Genomic DNA, 21,152 nt, shown 5'->3' with positions numbered 1-21,152 from the left:
AACAAGCAACATATAAAAGTGTGAAACCTCCCCTTATCATCATCGAATCAAAGCATTTTCCATCAAGAAGACAACCATGCATTTGGAACCCATGGATATTGATAAATCTAACTTGGGGCCACCTCTGGTTTTCTTACTAGTTTCAAAGGAGAATGCTAACCGTTCATGATTAAAGCATCGACAAATCAGATAGACAAGCAAAAATATAAACTTATTAATGAAAGATATGATCAACAATCGTTGCGAAGACAGTAGGAAATGAAATTTATGCTCTTAGGGCAGGGAAAAAAAAGATATGGACTTAGCTTTTCTACTTATCTATCAATACAAACTTATGAACAGACTAAACCACTGTATGTATAGCCAAAAATTACAGAAGAATTTGAGCTGAGCAAAAAAAAGAAAATCGAATGAGCTTCGCTACCTCACTACAGGAGATTGTCGAGCTGTGCTTCCAGTTCTTGTATGCCCACCATGTTGATGGTGTTTTTTTCCTCTGGAGAATACTCTGCTTTTAAAAGGGAGTGAACTTGGATATGAGCTTCCACAATATTTGTCCTGCATAAATATAAGAATCACCTTATTCTGTTGTAAGGTAAACTGCTAACTGTTAAAGAATCTGAATTATTCAAAATGCATCAAGATTGTTTCCTACATGCTGACAGATTAGAAAACTTAACATTAAAGAACACGGAAATCTTTGATTAGGTCATTCATAGTCCTAGATACACGACCATAAAGTTACAGTTTTGAATTTGAGATGGTATCTTACTTAATTGGTTTGAAAAGAATTGTTCTTGTCGATGGGTTCTGTAAATAAAGTTTCATCTTCGCTATCACCACCGGAAGTTCTTGCTGAATAGCTGAATTTACCTGTTAAAGACATGTAAATCATCAATTTGGCGAATCTAAACTTTTAAATTATCAACAGATTTGTTACTAAGTGTTGCAATTTTAATTCAAATAAGATAATCTTGTAAATTATACATCTTGATACACTCGATATATAGACATTTCCATATGCATGCAACAGTTGAATGAAAATATCTAACAAGATCAGCCTTCTCATATGATTACTATCTGCAGGTCAACAAAAAGGGTAACAAATAAGTAGTTCGAAAGAAAAAGAACTATTGGCATCAATAAAGAAATTCCGAGAGGATAGACTTATTCACTCAAGCTATATATCAGATGAAGGGGTCATGTGATTGTTAAGGTTGAGAAGCAACATGAAAGGATTACAGGCTAGAATTGCTCCTTAAAATCATATGTTTGGACTACAAAGGGTATTTAGAAGGATACACTGGCATGGTATTACTATTAATGCTATCTTGGGGCAGATATATCCTTAATTCTTGTTTATACTTAAAATGTTTCAGTTTCCAATCTTCTCAGGAGTTATTGACCAGTCCACACTGAGAGTCGCTTCATGCTTGTAATAATTGGTATTCATGAAGTTAGGAGATATTTCCATCATGGCTTTCTTTTATATATACATAGAGATACATTACATATATACATAATGTTTGTATGTAAGCATATATGTTTCTAACAAAAAACAATAGCATTTCTCTACGTTGGCATTTCTCTACGCAGTATGGAAACCCAGCAAGGTTGAGAAAAATCTTCAAAAACCAATGCAAACTGTAACCACCAAATAGGCCGGAAAAACATGAATTAAATATGTGACACACCTTCTGGACAAGTTCAGCCACCATTTCTGGTTTAGCAAAGGCTTGTTCCTTGAGTGGCTTGGCCATAACTGAGTCAACTATTTGATTCTTAGTACCAGAAGATAGTGCAACTTTTACAGCAGTTACCTGCAGGAACAAAAATAAACCCTTAGATGACTAGTTAATGTCAAAGCTGAAAAAATCCATTACCATCAAAGTTTGCTTTGATTCAGGACAGAAGATGAATACAAGGTATCAGTTAATTATCACATAGCAAGTTGAAGTAAATACCCATATCCAAGCTGAAATTTCAGACATTTCAACTGGTGTTAATTACTTTTTTAAACAGTTCCAATCAAGGGGATCCGATCTTATTTCACTAGCAAGCAATATCTAATTTTTTCAGATTTTAATATCTTAAGTTGTGAAAAGACCAATAGAGGATAGAAAAGATGAACCTTGGTAACAAATGAAAGCATAGGATCCACAATTTGCTTAGTGACTGCCATAATAAATTCCTCACAAGTTGCTTTTAAGCTTTTCTCCAGTTCCTGCACGTAAAGGAACAGAAAACATATGTTATACTATTGATGGCAAAGCAGAATCCCAGCATCAAGCCTTGAGATTATCAGATAGCAAAATCAGAGCGGGGAAAGCAACAGTTGCTGAATGCTGAATGGCATTAATTCATGGTGACATATAACTCAAACAATGCCCAAGGCAAGAAGGATATTTCAAAAAAAAGAGGAAAAGGGGACAGGGGGTGATGGAGGTAGTATAGTAATTGCAGGACAACTTCACAAGAACGTAGGTAATTTGCTAATAATCATTTGCTTCAGGGACAAAAGATTCAAAACATTATTTATTCATTTTAGTAACTTTTCACAAACTATGCAATTTCTTGTCTCCTAGCCCTAAGCATTGATGATTTGGTGGAAGAATATTTTCAGTAATAAATGCACCCAAAATGGCGCATGCCACTTTGACTTATCGAGGACTGTAAATAAATATATCAAAAGGAAAAATGCTAACCTTCTTGGCATCTACTTGACTTTCCAAAACACGGGGAGATAAGGTCCTCGCTAATGATGTTGATCTGGACCAGTCAAATAAGGAGGCCTGACCTCTAAGTATTCGTCTTAGGTGCTCCTGTCAAAGACATTTTAAAACAAAATGGCTTTAGTTTCATGTAAAAGAAAGATAAAATATGGAAAAAATTGTTGGTTGAACAATCTAAACATCAAAGACATCTTAAGAAAAGGAGTATTATAGTTCTTTTTCTTTGTCGAAAATCCAAACAAGCTTCTAGGATGCTAAAAGCTCGCAAAGATTGTAAACACCAAGCAGTGCATATCGGTTGAAAAGAAACTTAGCCTCAGAGAAACATACCAGCAAATGAGAGAAATCAAGTTCTTTGTATGTGACGGAGAATTCTATGTCAAATGGTGCTATCTGTAATGCCAAAACTCGTTAAAAGATATATATACCAAGTGTTAATTATCAACAGGATGACCATAAAAAGAAAGCAAAAAAGAGGAATAAGAAAGATAACCTGTTCCCTTAATATCAGAAGATGCTTTATAAGGAAGAGCTGCCCATCCATTTGTGTTGATCTCTTTGCAATTAGTTTGCTTGCTTTCTATGTACAGTTGAAAGATTAAAGAGGCAAAAATGCAAATGGTTAGAAATCCAAGCATGCCCACACGTGCTTGAGAACATGCTAGAAGGAGAATAAGCCCGTCAACTTCTTCATAGAATGGATAACATGACTTTGTTAAAATCTAAATCCAAGCTTATCCTCATATAGAAATGGTATCATTGTATAGCATGAACATGCTTGGAAAAGCAAAGAACTTAAGGCCCTGAACAGTTTGATTAACCGTTGTTCAGCTAACTTACTTGGATTGAGACAGAACAAACTTCCACAGCTTCCTGAGAAAAACAGCGGAAATTAATCTTTTAACAGAATAAGCACAGAAGAGCAATATACTTTTAGAAATTCAGTAGACAAGAAACTGAACAAGGGTAATTATCCAAACATTCAAAGCACCTGTGCCAAGCCAGTGAAGACTGCTGGTTCCAAACAACGATACAATTTTGAAAGAATAGATATGGTTTTCTCCAATGGTGGATACCAAGTTTTGAATACATCTGGGTTTGCATCAGCCTGCAGTCCAAAAGAAAAAGTTAATGCAGATAGCAGTGTAAATTATGGTGTAATTATACTTCCAAAAAGGGAAAACAGGAAGCAACATTCAAGCAAACACGAGCAATGTGCTACTAATCTGGCCAACATCAATATCTAGATATGTCAAAACTGTAGTTTTTGACACTGCATACTTCACTAAATGTTTAAGGTAACATGTTTGCAAGTAGGTTTTTGATATGCAGGTTTCCTAAACAACTGGGACAACCCATAGTCGGGATATGCACGTTAATACAACAGGGTGACAAATCCAATCCTGTTTAGCATGAGACACCCAATATATTAATTCTTCCTCTATATGTTCCACAAATATTTCTATATAGGAAAACTACTCATGCCAGACATGTGTATCTTGCACATGCTTCATCTCATTGCGGCAACTCTATGTATATTGTTCAGGTGTTGAGTAATCCAACAACCAAGTCTAAACACACACAAACATGTAAAACACCTAAGTCCAGGCCACAAAGATGGAGAATAAATTAACACAAATTGTAGGAATCAAGTTAGGTCCTATAATAATGGTTACAAAGAGCATTCATATAAGGGTCAGAATTACAAACAATAACTTTGACTTGCAGGAATAAGTAGCTTCCCAATTCGAAATTGTCCAACAAATATAAAGATTCACGGCACATGATCAATTATCAATAGACTGGGTGAGGTGAAAAAGTGTTAAGAGAACTTACAGAAGCATTTTCTGACTTCACATCTGCAGAATGCTCCAGTTTTGCAGGGTAATCCAAGTCTTCATCAAATGGGATATAATTTGCAATCTGTGTAAGAAAGAAGACAATGATTCAAGTAAAAAAATCAACATAAATGGGACAACAATAGGTTCAGTGCTGGGATGAGTGTCATTAACCCAGCCAAACATGCAATGAAACCATAAGAAAATTTCTCTTTCAATCTCAAACGATGGGCAACTAAAACAATTTGTTCTTCCAACACCATATTTCCAGTAAATTAACATCAATTTATCAGATAGGCAAACCAAGACTTTATTTCCCATCAACTACCACACATAAAGTAGTGAATAAAACTCCTATGCCTCTATAAGACAAAAGCTTGATATCTTCCTATTGATTCATGAGATGTACACAAACAGACATATACATACATGCACACATAAGCAAATATCAAACCTCATCACGGATATGTGTTCGAGCACGAAAAGTCAAGCGTTCATGGATGTCTGCCAAAATTCTTTCCAATGTAGGGCGTAACCCAGCCAATGACTCACTCCTTCTACTGAGCTGTTCTCCCAAGACTTCAACTTTGAGGATATCAACCAGCTCACAAAGAAAATCAACATTTGTTTCATAAATGAGTTTTGGACGCAATGTGTCATACAAGTATGTAGACCTGAAATGAAATCCGACTTAGTAGTAACACATGCAAAAGAGTTATACTTAAGTCAAACTCTAGGATATTATTTTGACTAAATTCCAGAAAGCATCATTAAGCCACCTAGGAAGGAAACAAATCGAAAATATGAATAGAGAAAGGAAAGCTCTACAAGAGTACTTACAAAGGATCTATTAATGATGCCAAACTTGAAACATCCTCTGAAGAAGATGGGAAAAAATGATCAAAGAGTTGATGCTCAAGTTGACATACCTGGAGTCATGGCAATGTATAGGCCCAGTTACTAAAAGATAGTATATGTTTCTTCAAAACAATAGTCTATGTAGAAACTTAAAGAGTTGGTCTAGATTTTATCACTCTAAATGTCATCAAAGAAAATCAACAATGCAAAGAGTGCACAACTCAAATAACAAGCAAGTTTCACTTCACTTGACCAAAAGTTCCAAGAATCATAATCATATTCGGCTACTAAACATGAGGACAGTAAGTTCACTATACCTGCATTAGGTAAGCACATCCTGACCTAGTCAACGATGGCAAACCCTCTTTCTTTGCAAATTCAGATATTCGCTGATGCACTATGCCTTTTATCTAAAATAGCATATATTAACAGATACAGTAAGAACCAATTTGAATACTGAAATAAGTGGCGCAGGAGCATGTGTGGGTGTAACACAACATCCACTCACCAAAGAAAGCCTCTGTTCACAGTACAATTTATGGCATTCTGCAAGAATATGAACATATTCTGTCCTTGATGCTCTGCCTTCAATTTCCTCCAATACCGGCTTAAGCTGCAAATGCTTAAAACTGTCAGTTACCTCTGCTTAAGGGATTCTAATTGTAGTATACAGTCCCATTTCATATACAAGCAATCTTACTCTACTCACTATTACAATGGGCAAATAGTCATATTTCTATACATGTGACAGCTTTCAGACTAAAAAGGGAAATCATTACCTCACTAGCAGCTGCCTCAAAACGGACATAAATTACAGATGCCTCAACACCCTCAGAAAGAGATGCTTTGTTGCCACCACTGCTCCTAATTGCTGCCCCGACCTGATGAGGGAAAGAACAAGCATTTTGTGAGGCATTCAATCCGTCCATAAATGCGTAGCTATGGACATAACTTTCATCTACAGGTGGATATTTTACCTGAGAAGAAGCGCTTTTGAGAACAGAAAGTACATGGGAGCGAATCATACCCAGGGCCCGAGACTGTAAACAGGTTTCCAGGATTTTAGTCAAAACATCTATTTATATGCATGCATTTCATTCATTTAAAAAAAGCCCATACATTGTTATATCACTTCCTTACCTGGAGTTGACGGAATTTTAGCAAATAAACACTGGATTCTGCATATTGTGGATTATTTGCAACATACCTACAAGGACAAAATTTCAAATATGATAAGAAATTTTGATTACATATGCTCATCAGAAGGACACTTATTACACAATTGTTAACTAGCTTGCACAGTTGAACTAAGTTCAAATGCAAACTTACGTTATGCACTCATCAAGCCGTTTAAGAAGTGGGAGAAAGTTTGCATTTCCAACGTTCATGTTTGGAGAATAAAAGTTAGAAGTAATCTGTACACAAGAGGTAAAATTAGACAATTTCAGAACTATTGCACTAACAACAATTCGTCAAGAAACTTAAATTAAACATAAACCTGAGAGATAATAGGACTAGTAAGCAAAGACAACGAAGTAACATATAAAGTAATCTGATCTCTAGTTAAGATAGCATTCAAACCTTACATTCTCCAACTCATCAAAATACTGGAGCTTACTGCGAAGTGCTTCAGCAAACTCAATCAGCCTTTGCTTCTCCATTACCTGAAATGAGAACAAACTAGTGAGGCAATTAATCAACCAACTTAAACCAAAATTTTCCATCACAACAAGAAGTGGATTACAGCTATTAAACGTAAAGCCTCAAGTCAATAAGCTAGAAAGAAGGTGAAACTGAATTCCACACCATACAAACAAAAATCATACCAATCGATCACATGCATCATGAAGTGTTTTAGTTTTTGTTGCAACTGCTTGGTGTTGTAGTTGTAGTTCATTAAATAGGTCTAAGGTCTCATCCACCTGCAAAGAAATACACTTTCCAGCTTAAAACTCATGAGGAAAAGGTAGATATAACACAACAAATAACTAGAAAAGAAAATGACAATGCATGGAGATATCAAAAACAACAGTGTCATACTTGTCGAAGTATATCATCACAAGTCCGTATCTGGTCTGTTAGAGTATTCACATAGTGCTGATACTTCTCTTCTGTCTAAAGGAAGAGAACAATGAGATGCAATAAACAAATATCCAACAAAATTACTCCATCATCATACATGTTGCAACAAGAAATTGCTACTAACCTCCGACCTCATGGCCAATTCAAGATCTGTGAACCATTTATAAAACTGTACCAAAAAGAGTGGAAACAATAAAAAGAGCAAAAGCTTTAGATCCAAATTTCATCGATTTCATGAAACCCTAGTAGAACTAGATCATTCTCACCATCCAAAAATTTTAGATCTCCAATTCACACACAAAAAAAAAAAAAAAAAAAACTGATTTACCTGATTCGTATTAACCAAAATTGCTTCAATAGCTTCAGAATCTCCGAAATTCTTATCCTTTGTAGAAACAGACAAGCCAGTATCTTGCCCTGAGGTTCGCTCTTGAGCCTACAATAGCACAATCCAAACATCTTTCACCAAAACATTCAGAATGCAATTAAAAAAAAAAAAAGCTACCAACAAGCAACAGAGTTCCTCACCAAATTGGACGGAAACGGCCTTTCCGCAACTGCATGAGATAGCATCAGTATTGCCCCTTGCTGCTGCTCCGTCAAAGGCGCATTCTACGTAAAAAAAAAAAAATCCAAAAAAGAAATTAAAAATTAAACGAAAAAAAAAATCTAAAATAGCGCTTTCAGATCAGCTCCACAGATCCGATCTTCAAAATAAAAAGTTTTCGACTACTCGGATTATAATTAATAATATTATCATATTTCGATTACAATTACGGTTCCAGGGAAGAGATTGGATATTTTGATTACAAAATTTAAGGATGAAATGAGAGAGTTAAATCAAGATGCGGACAAATAAATTATTCGAATCAAATAGTTATAAGTTGAAGTCTTTAAGTTCATTGACATAAAATTATAGCAGATCTAAACTGAAAGAGGTTGAAATCTTGAAGTTGAAGGCGAACAATTATGTGTTCGAAGAGTTAAGTTAAGAAGAAAAAAGATAGAAAAGGAGAAAGAAACCTGTTCCCAAGTAGAAGCAAAGTTGTAGCCTTTGGAGATGGCTCCAGATTTGGGGAGGTTTGGAGGCGTTGCTGCTGGATTTGCAGCCATTCTCTCTGTTGGACCAGGCCTACCTTAGCTATTTGCTCGTTAAACGACGCCAGTAATTGAATCTAACGCCATTTTAAAGCATTTTCTGTTTTAATCATGATGTGGTGAAGCAAATGACTTATTTTACGACGTCGTATTTTAATCATGTTGTGACATTTTCTTTTTTTCTCAAACGATAAAAATTACTGTAGCTTATACTTAAAAGTCAAAAAATGTAAATTTTCAAATTAAACCTACAAATTTTCTCAACATGAGCAACTTTCATATGAAATTTTTTATTTTTTTTTCAAATTGGATGATCACTTAAAACTTTTACCCGTTATAAAGGATTTTTGTTTCCTTTCTGGTTTCTAATAGCAATTCTCTTTCATACTCAAGCTATCAATATGCACGATGGATGTGTTACCACTTGGGTAAATGGCTACAGCTAAGTTTAAAAATCAAGTCCATAAATCATTATTGTGTGGCTAGTGGCTAGCGGCTAATGGCCCAATGGAAAATTCTTCGATTGATTTGGATATTCTTCCCCGAGAAAATAAAAAACTCAACTTGCATCAACAAACCCATGTGTTTATACAGGGCCTGGGTGCGGTTTTGGGAATCAACACCCCCAGCAAGGAAGAGCATATCAACTTCATATGATTCATTAAATTTATCAAAATTTTATATGAAACTCACGTTTATTAATGAATTTTTATATAAATTTTTATTTTGATCGAACACTTTTAAAATTATAATAAAAAATTTATTAATGAAATGCTCCTTGACACAGGAATCCCATCCCACTGGGCGCGAATTAAACGACATAAGAAGAAATTATTCATGTACGCACTAAAGTGATGAATTTATACACGAAACACACACAGCCAATGATGAAAATTTTTATGGCTGTAAAAGGAACTTTTTCCTGCTGATAACTAAAAAATTAACAGATGCATATATTGATGATAATACAATGTGGCAGCCATTTAAAAAATATGATTGGGAAGAAAGGAACAGTGGCAAAATTGAATTTAAAAAAAAGGGAAGAAAAAGGAGAGAATGGACAATGAACTTGGATCTTGACATATACAGGCAAAAGGATTCACAGTATTATTCAACAGAATTACCTCCTTGTGTACTATTTTCTTCACAAAGGCCTGTCTGCGACCCGCTATGAACAAGTGTTGGAGGAGACCACTGATCTGGCACCATCAGAAAATAAGCAGTCATAGCTTTTCTGAATCGTTTCTTGTACTGTTGGGGCGAGATCACGGTCGGAGACTCATTTTTAGGCCCACCAAGGATGCCTGAGGTCTTCACCCAAGTTTCAAGGTGCTTGTCCCATGTGTACTGCCTCATGAAATCAATTATTCCAAGAACAAGCTCATGTTTTTCCTCATCCACACCAACCAGTAATGAGTAGTCCATTACATCAATTAACGGTGGCAAAACGTATATATAATTAGAAATATATACAGCAAGAGAAATAGGGATTCAACTATGACTACTTGATCAGATAAAAGAAAAACACTGAGTAAAAATCTGACCATTGGATCAATTCAATTAGCTCCTATGCATAGTAAATATAATGTTAGTTAGAAGAACCAAATTCTACACTGTCAGACAGCCTACATCCAACCACATTATCCACTATTTTTTGCTCAGCTCAGTTTGATAATTACCAAAATATATGCCACAGCACCAAAACTTAGATTTCCTTCCCAGGAGCTAAAAAATTTAAAAATATAAGGAAAATCTTCAAAATGGTATGTGCAGCCCCGTGACATCAAATGAGAAGCTAAATTCCAACTTACAGCAAGAAAGGAAGTGTCATTCCAGACAGCCCTCTCCAACAACCGCTTCGCCTTGCTTCCAACAAAAATTGGAGACGTGGGCATTGCTTCAATCAAATTCTGATCAAGAAGAACTTTGTTGCCGCCACTTGTATCAGGATTATACCTTGATCGGTAAGATCCTTTAAGGTCATAAAGCCTAATAACATTGTGCCTATAGAGAAGATTTTCCATCACCAAAACATCCATTTTTGATTCCTTCCCTCCTTTAAGGTGCTTTGATGAAACCTTCAAGAAAATGACACCAGAAGAAAAATTAAACCAAAATCAAGGTAAATTTATCACCCAAAAAAAGCCTAATTTTAGATTTGGAACTTGAATTCAGTAAAAACTACAACATAATGAAGCAGATAAACTTGAAATCTTCTCCAGGGAGATGCACTTAGGCTGCTAGTTTCTCAGGCTTTAAAACATCAGAATGTCAAGTCTGGAAACTGCAAATTTGGACAAAAATCTTAACCAAAGTGGCAGTTCACATTTAAATCAGCAAGGAGATGCACACACGCCAACACATATCCCTAAGATATCACATTCTGAAATGTGCTTTTAGCAAAATGAAAAAGGGAAGAATTGCCAGATGATTTAACATAATTGACAAGACAGGAAAAGCAACCAACACTGTAGGATAATAAAACGAAATTCTTAACAAGAATTAGTAGCCAAAACTTCACTCATGAAATTCAACTACTCTTCATACAGTTTAGTAATTTAAGCTATAACTAGATGTAATAAATAATACCTGATATATGCCCAAAATCTTTGCCAGGCAAGTTGGGCTTCGTGTACTGATTGAATTGGACAAATACTTGAAATAAGCTGGTCCAAACTTGATAAATGATTCTAGTTCTGTCTTTGTAACTTGTTTGATGATAAATTGATCATCTAAAGTCTTTGCAAAGAAGACATTGCTCTTCCCACCTTGGGCACCCCACTTCTTACAACGACTGAGAGACCACATAAAATCCAGCTCAGAAGGGCAGCAAGTCCTCCTCAAGCTCTCAAACCGCTTTGCATAATAACAGGTTACAGTGTACTTCACCTTCCCAAGGGGGCCATCATCTGTAAAAGAAACTCTAGCATGCAAATCCTTTGTGTACAATAGAAGGTCCGAAACCAGGGAGCTATGTGACCCAGACAAAGACAAGATACTCTCATCAACAGATCCAAAACTTCTGTAAGTATCAGATGATAAGTCATTACAAGAATTAAGTGAGAGCAGATTCATCGAATTGAAAAGTGACAATGAAACTGCAGAATCCGCAACATCTTTTGGCCTCTCCAACTCAGACATCTGTGAATGATAATCTGATGAGACAAGTGCATATGCTATAATACTAGTGGGCTCATCATCATAAACAGGCACCACCGTGTTGTTAACACCAATAGGAAGCAGCAACCTGGCACCACTTTGCCTTTCCAACTCCCTAAATGATGAGACATAGACTGGATTATACTCGCCAATACTGAGCTTTTGAGCATTGAATGAAGAATTCTTGTTAAATGAGCTGTAGAAATTTGGAAATGGCATGCGTGTCCAGCTCATAGACTTCTCCATACATTCAAGTCCCTCAGTAGGCAAAGCAGACTGAGGTGAACGAGACACTTCCACTTCACCACAATCACTAGTACGACTTCCCAGATCTGAATTTACTGTAGTTGACAAATCAGCCACAACTGAATCAGGGACAGAGTAACCATTCTCCTCAGGAACTACGCTAACTGGATGACCTTCGCCAGTCCATGCTGCCTCAAGGGTGTCAGATAAATTTGCCATAACTGGAAATTCCCCATCTGACAGAGCCCTTCGTACAACTTTTCCAGATTCCAGAGAATCTGATTTCTCACTGATATTTGCACTAGAAGAAAGAGAAGGTTCAGCCAACCTCCTGTTATTAAAGTCCCAGTCCATGCCCTTTTCCTTGAGATCTCCACCCGGTTTGCTAATTTCACCAGCATTGCCTCCTTGATTTATGTTTATATCATGCTTGGTCTCACCTAGGCCAGAGTCGTGACTACTAAAGGCTTTGCTTGGCTTTGGACTGACATCCATCTCAAGAACCTTCTCTACTGAACTTACAGGCTTCAATCCAAGCTTTGGGATGGAACTGCTCATAACTTCCTGGATATTATTGTTAATCAAATTATATGCATGTATCAGCCGTCGGTCCCAAACATAAGAAAGAAAGAGTATTTGCCTCCACAACTTATTGATCTCAAGAATGTCAATAACAGGTTGGCCAACTTTCACCTCCTTACAAAGCGCTTCCTGTGAAGATTCCTATGGAAAGAGTAAACAGATTAGAAACCAGACAGTACCCCAGGTCAATTTTATGCATTAAAAAGAAAACAAATTTAACAGGGTTAAACTGCTGGATAGGTTGGTTTATGCATTAATTAGGACAATCAGACAGCAATTGTTACTCATGAGGGATGGGGGGAGGGTGCAGATGATAATTTCAAACCGGTCACCTGAAATTCTTCTCTATCCTTTTGCAGCATTGATTCCAGTTCTTTGATACAGATTCTTCTTTCAGGTGCCTTTATGCCACCATCTTGGAACCCAGAACCTAATGATTTCTCTGAAATCTTTTGAAGAGAATCACACACTTCACTAAATAGGAATTCTGCCCTATGCCTCACCTGCAAAACAATATTAATGATATTTTAGGTGTCATTTGATTCAAGAATAGCTTTAGGAACAGGAACAAGGATTTATCATATTCAAACCTCATTTGCTTCACTTTGTATACACTCCTGATTATCATAATTAAATTCCAGTTTTGGAGGTGGAAGATAAACAGAATGAACACCTATGGAAGCTTATCGAAAACAAGCAACCATTCTCCCGAAACTGCACATGGTAAAACAGTAAAATCAGAGGATACCAACAGGCAACAGATATGCTTCATTTGATCATTTCTAAACACCTTTTTCCATTCTTAACAATCCACATTCCATACCACTAATTAACCCTGCCCTTTCCATCCCCTACATGGCCAATAACCCTCCTTATCCAGAAGGGAGTAGCTGGCTTGGAAATTGATTACTTCAAGGCAATTAGGCACTTTATCTTGGCACAACAACCACTTGGACAACTTCAGGTGGTTCCTAAACGTGGAAACTTCATACATATGTGTAAATGGTAAAATAGGTGTGTGCCCTCAGTACTGCTCAAGTACATGATGATATTGTTTTCATGATCACTCTTCTAGGACAGTAGAGGATACTGTGTACGAGTAGCAACAGGAAGGCTTGAGAACTAATAAGGGCATATGAATGTGGTCAGGCTACCAGGATGAATCCACGGATGACTAATGAATTTCAGAAGCCAACTTGAACAAACAATCCATGTGCCAAACTCCCAAACAGAGAACAATTGCCCAATTCAAAAGTCAAATGGAATTTTTTTTTCTTTTTGGAAATAAGTCCAATATACTTCCTTGTAGCAAAAAATCATACATCACTAATAACCATGTCTATGTGTATAGGCTAGCACAAGTGGAGTTGGGTGACTCTTGTTGCGCAAGGCCTAGGGATTTTTACACTCAGTAAGTAAACTTATACCACAAGAGGAATAAATCAGCCATAATCCTCTTTGGTTAAAAAGTGTAGCTCATGCTTTTTGACCATGTGCTTTAGAAATACACAGTTAATCCAAATATTAACTAAGGGATTTAAGTCAGTCTCATATTCCTGCCATGCAGTATATATATATATATATATATATGAACTGTACCACTGTATCGGTGCAAATATTTGTATTGAAGACCCGGGCAACTCATAAATCAGTACTATACACCAGACACAATCTATGGAGGGGTGGCGGTTGATAATGATTATGTTACCAAAAAAAACCAAAGTGACAAATATGAAAAACATTAAATCAACAGTTCACTGTGAAAGCAAATTGATTGCTTATAGACTAGAGAGAAATCACACAAACAGAATAAAAAGACCAATCTTCCAGAAGTGCCATCTCTGCAAGTGATCACTCCATTCAAAACAGTACTCTTTATTCTTTAATATACTTAGTACTTCATATTTCTTAAGTAGAAACTTACCCATAGAATCGAAGACAATCTCTGTGAAGGGAATGACCACAGCTTGCAACTCTGCTAGCAGCTGCATGGTTAGAAAAGCTCAGCTTCAAAAATTTCCCAAAGGATCAACCCCAAGCAGCATCAGACATTACAATTCGTCGAGTGGCTGGAGGGAATCCACTGGTCCGAGGGCATCGCAAGCACCTATGCCACATCCAAAGTTTGCCTTCCCGCTCTCCTGGTAAGGGAAGCTCTGGCAGTTTCTTAACAGATATTGTCAGGCTACCTTGGCGATGAGTATAACAATGAACATGTGCTTCAGATGGCATCTCACATGAACGACAACGGAAGCTCTGATAAGAAGAATATTGAGTTGTAGTCATGAGAAGCAGGAGGATGATAACTTTCTACAGGAAATAACAACAACAACAATTACCTGATCAAACAGATGGTCTCATAAAAATCATCCCAAAGGCCTATCAAAGCTCCCATAGTATTTGATTCGAAAGAGATGGGACCATTCACACAGAGTGCCCTTCCACACACAACGTGTTGATAATGACACCAAAATGCTCAGGTGGTCTGCAGGTGATGGAGGAAACTCTTCCTTTGAGGGCCCCGCATCTTCATTGTTATTACTAGTCTCTCGTTTTAAGGATGCCAACTCTGGGCCACCTAGATGATTTGCAGCCAACATATTGCCATCAGCATGATTACTGCCACCACCTTGCTCTGGTGCTTCTGATAATCTTTGACAAAGAGAAATGAACCGGTCATCCATTACAGCTTCTCCACTACTAGTTGTTTTGGGTTGAACAGATTCTTTAGGATCCACTCCATTGACCTCACTGAATGCATTATTTAGGAAGGGAACACTGTTATAAGAAGAGATATCCTCCCTCAAAGCAGACAGAGAATTTAAGGAAGCAATAGCTTCAACAGTGCTGGAGGCAGATTCCTTGAATGTAGTCTGATTGTGAGGATCTTTCCACAAGCGAGATGAACTGGCCCCAGTAGATTTGCAAGGGGGCTCAATATTGGCAGATGATGTTCTATATGAGATAAGTTTGTCGGATTTCTGCAATTCGTTAATAGATTGAGAAGCCATGGGCTTCCCGGAGGATGGGATGGTAAAACCAGGTATGACAGAAATAGACCTGTCAATACTTGATGGTTTATCAGGTAAGGCAACAGTAATGGAAGACTTTAAAGGGAGCTCCGGAAGGGTAGCACCTTCATCAGCTAGAAATGATGTCTCTAGAGGCAAGTGATAAGCTGCAAAAACTCCATAGTGGACCACATGTTTCACCCTTTTCAACACATCTCCATTGGCACCCTTGAGTAAAATCTGAAACAAGGTAGGTGTTGGACCCATCTTAGCACCAAACATTTTCTCTTGCAAAATAGGTTACAAAGATTAACAAATGTACTTAGTGGGTATATAAGTGGCATAAAATGACCCGCCAGAGCTTTATGCAGTCAGAATAGATGCATCTTATTATCCTAATAGTTGGAAACCAACCTGAATACAAACACCCACAATAGTTTCTGCTACATTATATTTCGAAGTTAATCCAGAAATTATACATGACAAAAGCACCTAAGTGGGCTATTGCTGCCTTGTGGTGCTCCAATTGATATTGTTGCACAAGATGGTTTGGAGGAGGTGAATATTAAAAGGGATGTTAAGGTGGCAGAAATTATGGAGAAAAGGTAGATGGGCTCTTCAACCTGCAAGTTATAGGCCTATCCAAAAGATGCGAGATATTGTCGAGCTTCCCTTATTCCTATTATCAGATGAAGTTAATTTTTCACCTGACAATAAAAGGAACTGCTCTATCAGCAGAACCGGAGGAAGGTTAAAATAAGTAACAAAGTTAGTTCATGCTACAAGATTTTAGAGGAAAAGTATGCTATCCCCCAATGTTGTTGCTTGCTTTAAAGTGCAGAGTGCAGTGTAAAGAGGTCATAGGGAATAAAAGTATCATAGTGGAGAAGAAATGTAAATTGTGATCAGATGAAACTCAGCACATCAGCCCTTTCTCTCTGACTGCAGTCACTCCAGGTAGATTTCGCCTAAGTATTCTACAAAAAAGCCTCATCAGTAGGCAAATTTAAAGCTAGCAGATGGTAGTTAATTGGATGTTTGAATCTTACAGTGATATGATTGTAAAGCTGCATTGACAGTATGAACTACTTCAGCTACAGCTTTGTATTCGAATATGGGTGGAAAGGAACAACAGTGCTCAACAAAATGAAACTGATAGCTCTGCAATTTTAATGAAAAGATTGCAGATGTTCACATGCACTTTGGAGACATGGTTAAAATAGGACTAAGGTCAAAGATGGAAAATCAATGATGAGCATGCGATTGCTCATTAATTTCTTAGTGCCAGGTCTTTTTTACCTGTTTTTTAGGTTTAGCAGAAGGTTGTTTTAGAGTTTTTTTGAGTTTCTCATCAGGTGTCTTTAATTACTGTGAAAACATACATAAATAAAATATAACCTAAGTAAAAGACATAAATAATAAGCCCTACTTTTCATGCAAAAGTTTCGATAACTAACGTTATTATTGTCAGCAACTTATACTAGAAAGACTTTCCAAATTACAAACAGATTTTGTATCTCAGTACTAGGGCATGGATGTGTGTATGGTATACTGAAAGGACTTACAGTATAACCAAGAGGCTTTGGGCAACCCTCAAAAAACATTAGGGTCTTCATCAATTTCTTCCCACCTTGCCCAGCACTTCCATGCTCCTCAAGAAATTTCTCCACATGGAACACATCGCAATAACCCAGCTTCGGTGATGTTAGATGATCAATAGATGGAACTATTTGAGCACCAGTACAGTGGGCTATATGCTCTAAGAGTGGCCTCTTAATATTGAGAACAAGTGATATGTCTTTGGCAAGAAGGTATTCTTGAGCATACCGGGACACAGATTTCTCCACCAAAAGAACATTAGGATGATGTGAATCAATTTTTTCAACTGCCATCTTCAAATGGTCCATTTCCTGAAAAGGAGCGTTAGCTCATAAAAACACACATTAGACTTAATTGCCTCATTGTTCTAGAAAGTGGGCATCAAAAGAAAATCTCCTGGTTTTGACCCTTATTAGGAACCTAGGGTTAATTAACAAACCAAAGTAGAAGGAAACAGTCAAAAATACAAACCTGCTGTAACAATGTATCAAAACTTGACAAGTGGTTAGAAATGCGCTGGCATTCCAAAGCTCCTCCAAGGATTAGTAAACGAGGTTTTTCTAACTTTGATGTCATTTGCCAATGAGCCACATTTTTCTTACAAACAACTCCTTTAACCACAGCACTAGAAAAAAGTTATTAAAAAAATTAAGAATCCCTTCAGCATAATTAAATGGTACATAGAAACAAGAACTACAAAACCTAAAAAGCCTTAGTTTGGCAAAACATTTGCAAAAATTATTAATTGTACTTTCTTTTCTACCAAGACCAATGCACATCACTACCACCCAAAAGAAGTAAAAAATCTCTCCAGATTATTCTTTCTCGGTTGCTTCAGATGAACACCTAGAATCACAATGAATAGTCAGCTACAAATATGAGGAAAAATCAGAAATGATAGCTGATCAGATATGTGAAGAGATGTCATTGCAGAAAGAACTTCAGGCATATGTTAATGCACAAGAAATTCAAAGAATTGCAACCTGTGCCCATCAACAGTAGGAGGAAAAGAATATGAACCATTTGGTATACTGGGAAATATCAACCTTTGACATAGAAATTATGCAGAAACTGGAAGTATATCAAACAATGCAACAACTAAATATTTTCAAGACCAAATGAGTTGAATGCTCATGCCATGAAACACAATTAACTGTCATGAAATCAATAATAGAATTGATCACTAACAACAAAATGTAATTTTTATAATTGTTCTGTTAGCTGCCACATGCTAAAAATTATGAACTATTCTGAAGGTGCTCAATGAAAACAGGTGAAGTTGCATTATTTTAGCAGTATAATTAACAAATTTGCAAATTGAGTTCAGTGATATTACCTTTCATTGCAACGCCCAGAAGCTATGCATTTAACTTTCACATATCCTCCAGGATCCATTCCACCTCCCTGGCTTGTATCTGGCTTCAGAAGTGTTGCAGCTTCCCATGACAAAAATGTGATTATATCCAACCAACTCTCTCCACCATCCTCATCACCCACAGGGAGGTTTTCAACCTGCAAAAGCTGAGCTACCAAAGCTCTAAAATGTCCTTCCACCGCATTTTTCATGGCCCGCCTGTGCTCCTCACCCAACTTATCCCTACTATGGTACTCCCCACTGCCAAAGCTATTTGAAGAGCGTAAATATCGCCACTCCCCTGTAGCACCCTCATCATCGTCGTTGTCGTTAAATAGAGAAGCTTCTCTCTCATCCTCTTCATCCTCAAGCTCTGGAGGGAGCCATAATAGCCCATTGTTCTCAAAATCCACAGGCTCAGCATCTGTACCACCCACATCATAAACAGGAGCTTCACCCTCATCAGCATTCTCTTGCTCATTTACTTCTTCAAATTTCTTGATTCCATCCACACTGCATGTATCAAATTTCTCAGCTAATGGAGAACCACTCAAAGTTTTTGCATTAACGTTCTTTCCATCAGGATGCACTTTATCTTATCCATAAACACGGTCAATTTCATTAATATTGATTGCAGCATCATAGACTTCAGCATTAGCATAATGCCTTGATTCTGAATCTGAACGATATGCACCATAATCATCACCTTCATCATCACTCCTGGAACCAATAGTTAAGAAAATAATAAGTATTTATCAGTACCAAAAATCATAAATTAAAAGCATGAGAACCCAAGATTATGTATTCCAGTCAAGACATGCTGTGTAATTTGAACATGAATTGACAGGGTAACACAAAAATATTGAGCATGAAGTAATGACTCATCTAGACACAATCTAGATTATGAAGGATGCATTGCTAAAAGCCTTACCTCTCCCCCCTCCCAACAAGCACTGAAAACAAAGTATGCAAAGGAATGTGAAATTCCAGAGTTAGATAGGCAAAAACAGTTCTTGTTTGCTCAAAAATACGTTAGCAAGGGGAAGGTACCTGTTACCACAAAAGCCAAAATGGTTTGAAGAAGAATCTACTGCAGATGGACTTGGATTTGTGGTTGTCCCAAATGTCTCGTTGTTTTGTTCAGCGGGTGCATTCATCCGGGCAGATTCACGAGGGCTTAGACCAGAATTATAATTCACACAGTGATATGGTCCAGTTGAACATGGAGTAGAACTAACAGTACTGCTGCTACTATTACATGCGCAGCTGGACTTGGTACTGGCCAAACTTGTTGCAGATGGTGATGGACTGAGACCAGGAGTAGGTGCTTTGGTCCCATTATTGACAACTGCTATCCCTGCTCCCATTGCTCGAAGCAATAATTGCATACCCTAATCCTTTCCCAAACTTCCCGACCAACCTGTGGCTCATCAAATGAGGCAGGAACCGAGTTTGCCGTACACTTGGCACAGAAAACTCGGCCACAAAGTCGACAATGATGCGTCCGATTAAATAATGTAAATTGGGAGTCACACTCGTAGCATGCCCTACAACTATGATCAGGCATCCAAAAATCCCTGGACACATTTGGCGGCTTACTCCTCCTAGGGATCCACGACTTAACTATGTCAACCAGGTCAGATAGTTTGTTGTCAAGGATGTCCATCGACAACTATCCCACCGGATCCCAGTCATCATGATTCATTCATTTACCACTCTCAAAACCACAACCGCCAAAATACACTACCCCCAATACCTTGGCAATTTCAAAAGATTCAAAATCACAACAAATTAAAAATAAAAAGTTCCACCAGAAACCACTACTCTGAAACTTATGAATCTAAACAGAATTAATCGAAAGTGGAAGGAAAGCTTAGATTGGAATTGACTTTACTAAAAAAAATAAATTTAACATGTTTGAGCAACTAATTTACAATTACACGAAAAGCATAACATTAATTATTAACAGAAAATAATAATAAAAATAAAAATTATTATTACCGGGAATACTAGCACCTCAAATTCCAATATCCTAAAGCCCAAAATTCCAATCTCTTCTGCTTTTTCTTCTACTTCAGTTACAGTGGTAACTTCTCTTCACTGCTCGATCCAATAAATCACGAAATTCAAATTTTAATAAACTGATACTGAAGAACCCATTTAATCAGCTAATTCTCGGAAAACAAAACACGATTTAATCGGATTAAAAGTTCAATTGGATCCTCTAGCAACGGAAAAACTCAGCATGCAAACTGAATTGCTCGTTTAATTGATTAAAACTCGATTAACATGTTAAATTACTACTTGTATAATAAAAAAAAAATTACATTGAAACTGCCAAACAGAGAAGAACCTAAGTCAAAAGCCGTTAACCGCCAGACTTAATTTCGTGGTAAAATTGATGGCAGTGATGAAAAATGAAAAGATATATACACGATTTAATTTTTTCAAAAAGAAAATGAATAAATTAAAAAAAATAAAAAAAAATTAAATTTTATAAAAGAAAGAAGTCTACCTTCTTATTTTCTTCTTTTTTTTATTTTCGGTTTCCCGTTTCGCGTTTTTTGCTTTTCTTGTGAAGTCTGCGCTCGTT

General features: G+C 36.9%; 1 protein-coding gene and 1 pseudogene across 3 annotated transcripts; both read right to left on the bottom strand.

The window, feature by feature from the left end:
- Positions 1-190: 190 nt before the first annotated feature.
- LOC111299218 (conserved oligomeric Golgi complex subunit 3-like) lies at positions 191-8,671 on the bottom strand. Of its 2 annotated transcripts, XM_022894288.2 has the most exons (25): positions 8,534-8,671; positions 8,039-8,122; positions 7,839-7,946; positions 7,635-7,679; positions 7,469-7,543; positions 7,255-7,350; positions 7,015-7,092; positions 6,758-6,843; positions 6,569-6,635; positions 6,406-6,468; positions 6,208-6,309; positions 5,937-6,041; positions 5,746-5,838; positions 5,411-5,499; positions 5,025-5,244; positions 4,569-4,655; positions 3,724-3,840; positions 3,573-3,605; positions 3,226-3,312; positions 3,063-3,125; positions 2,706-2,822; positions 2,132-2,224; positions 1,695-1,820; positions 773-873; positions 191-558 (listed from the first exon to the last, which is right to left on the bottom strand). In XM_022894288.2, the coding sequence occupies exons 1-25, from the start codon at positions 8,621-8,623 to the stop codon at positions 429-431; spliced, it is 2,355 nt and encodes a 784-aa protein (XP_022750023.2). In that variant the 5' UTR covers positions 8,624-8,671; the 3' UTR covers positions 191-428. The 2 variants fall into 2 exon arrangements, with proteins under 2 accessions (XP_022750023.2, XP_022750024.2); XM_022894289.2 differs by lacking the exon at positions 773-873.
- A 991-nt stretch (positions 8,672-9,662) lies between these two features.
- On the bottom strand, positions 9,663-20,673 carry LOC111299219 (1-phosphatidylinositol-3-phosphate 5-kinase FAB1A-like; annotated as a pseudogene). Its single transcript, XR_016329730.1, has 12 exons — positions 20,561-20,673; positions 19,610-20,315; positions 18,542-19,279; positions 17,677-17,830; positions 17,172-17,516; positions 14,935-15,846; positions 14,520-14,851; positions 13,186-13,309; positions 12,928-13,098; positions 11,198-12,736; positions 10,422-10,686; positions 9,663-10,047 (listed from the first exon to the last, which is right to left on the bottom strand). The product of XR_016329730.1 is annotated as a 1-phosphatidylinositol-3-phosphate 5-kinase FAB1A-like (transcript).
- Positions 20,674-21,152: the final 479 nt, after the last annotated feature.

Source organism: Durio zibethinus, chromosome 18, assembly GCF_047325235.1.
Source record: "Durio zibethinus cultivar Kanyao isolate XHJ-2024 chromosome 18, ASM4732523v1, whole genome shotgun sequence".
Taxonomy (NCBI): Eukaryota; Viridiplantae; Streptophyta; class Magnoliopsida; order Malvales; family Malvaceae; genus Durio; species Durio zibethinus.
The sequence above is the reverse complement of the archived record's forward strand: the minus strand, read 5'-3'. Positions and strand labels throughout refer to the sequence as shown.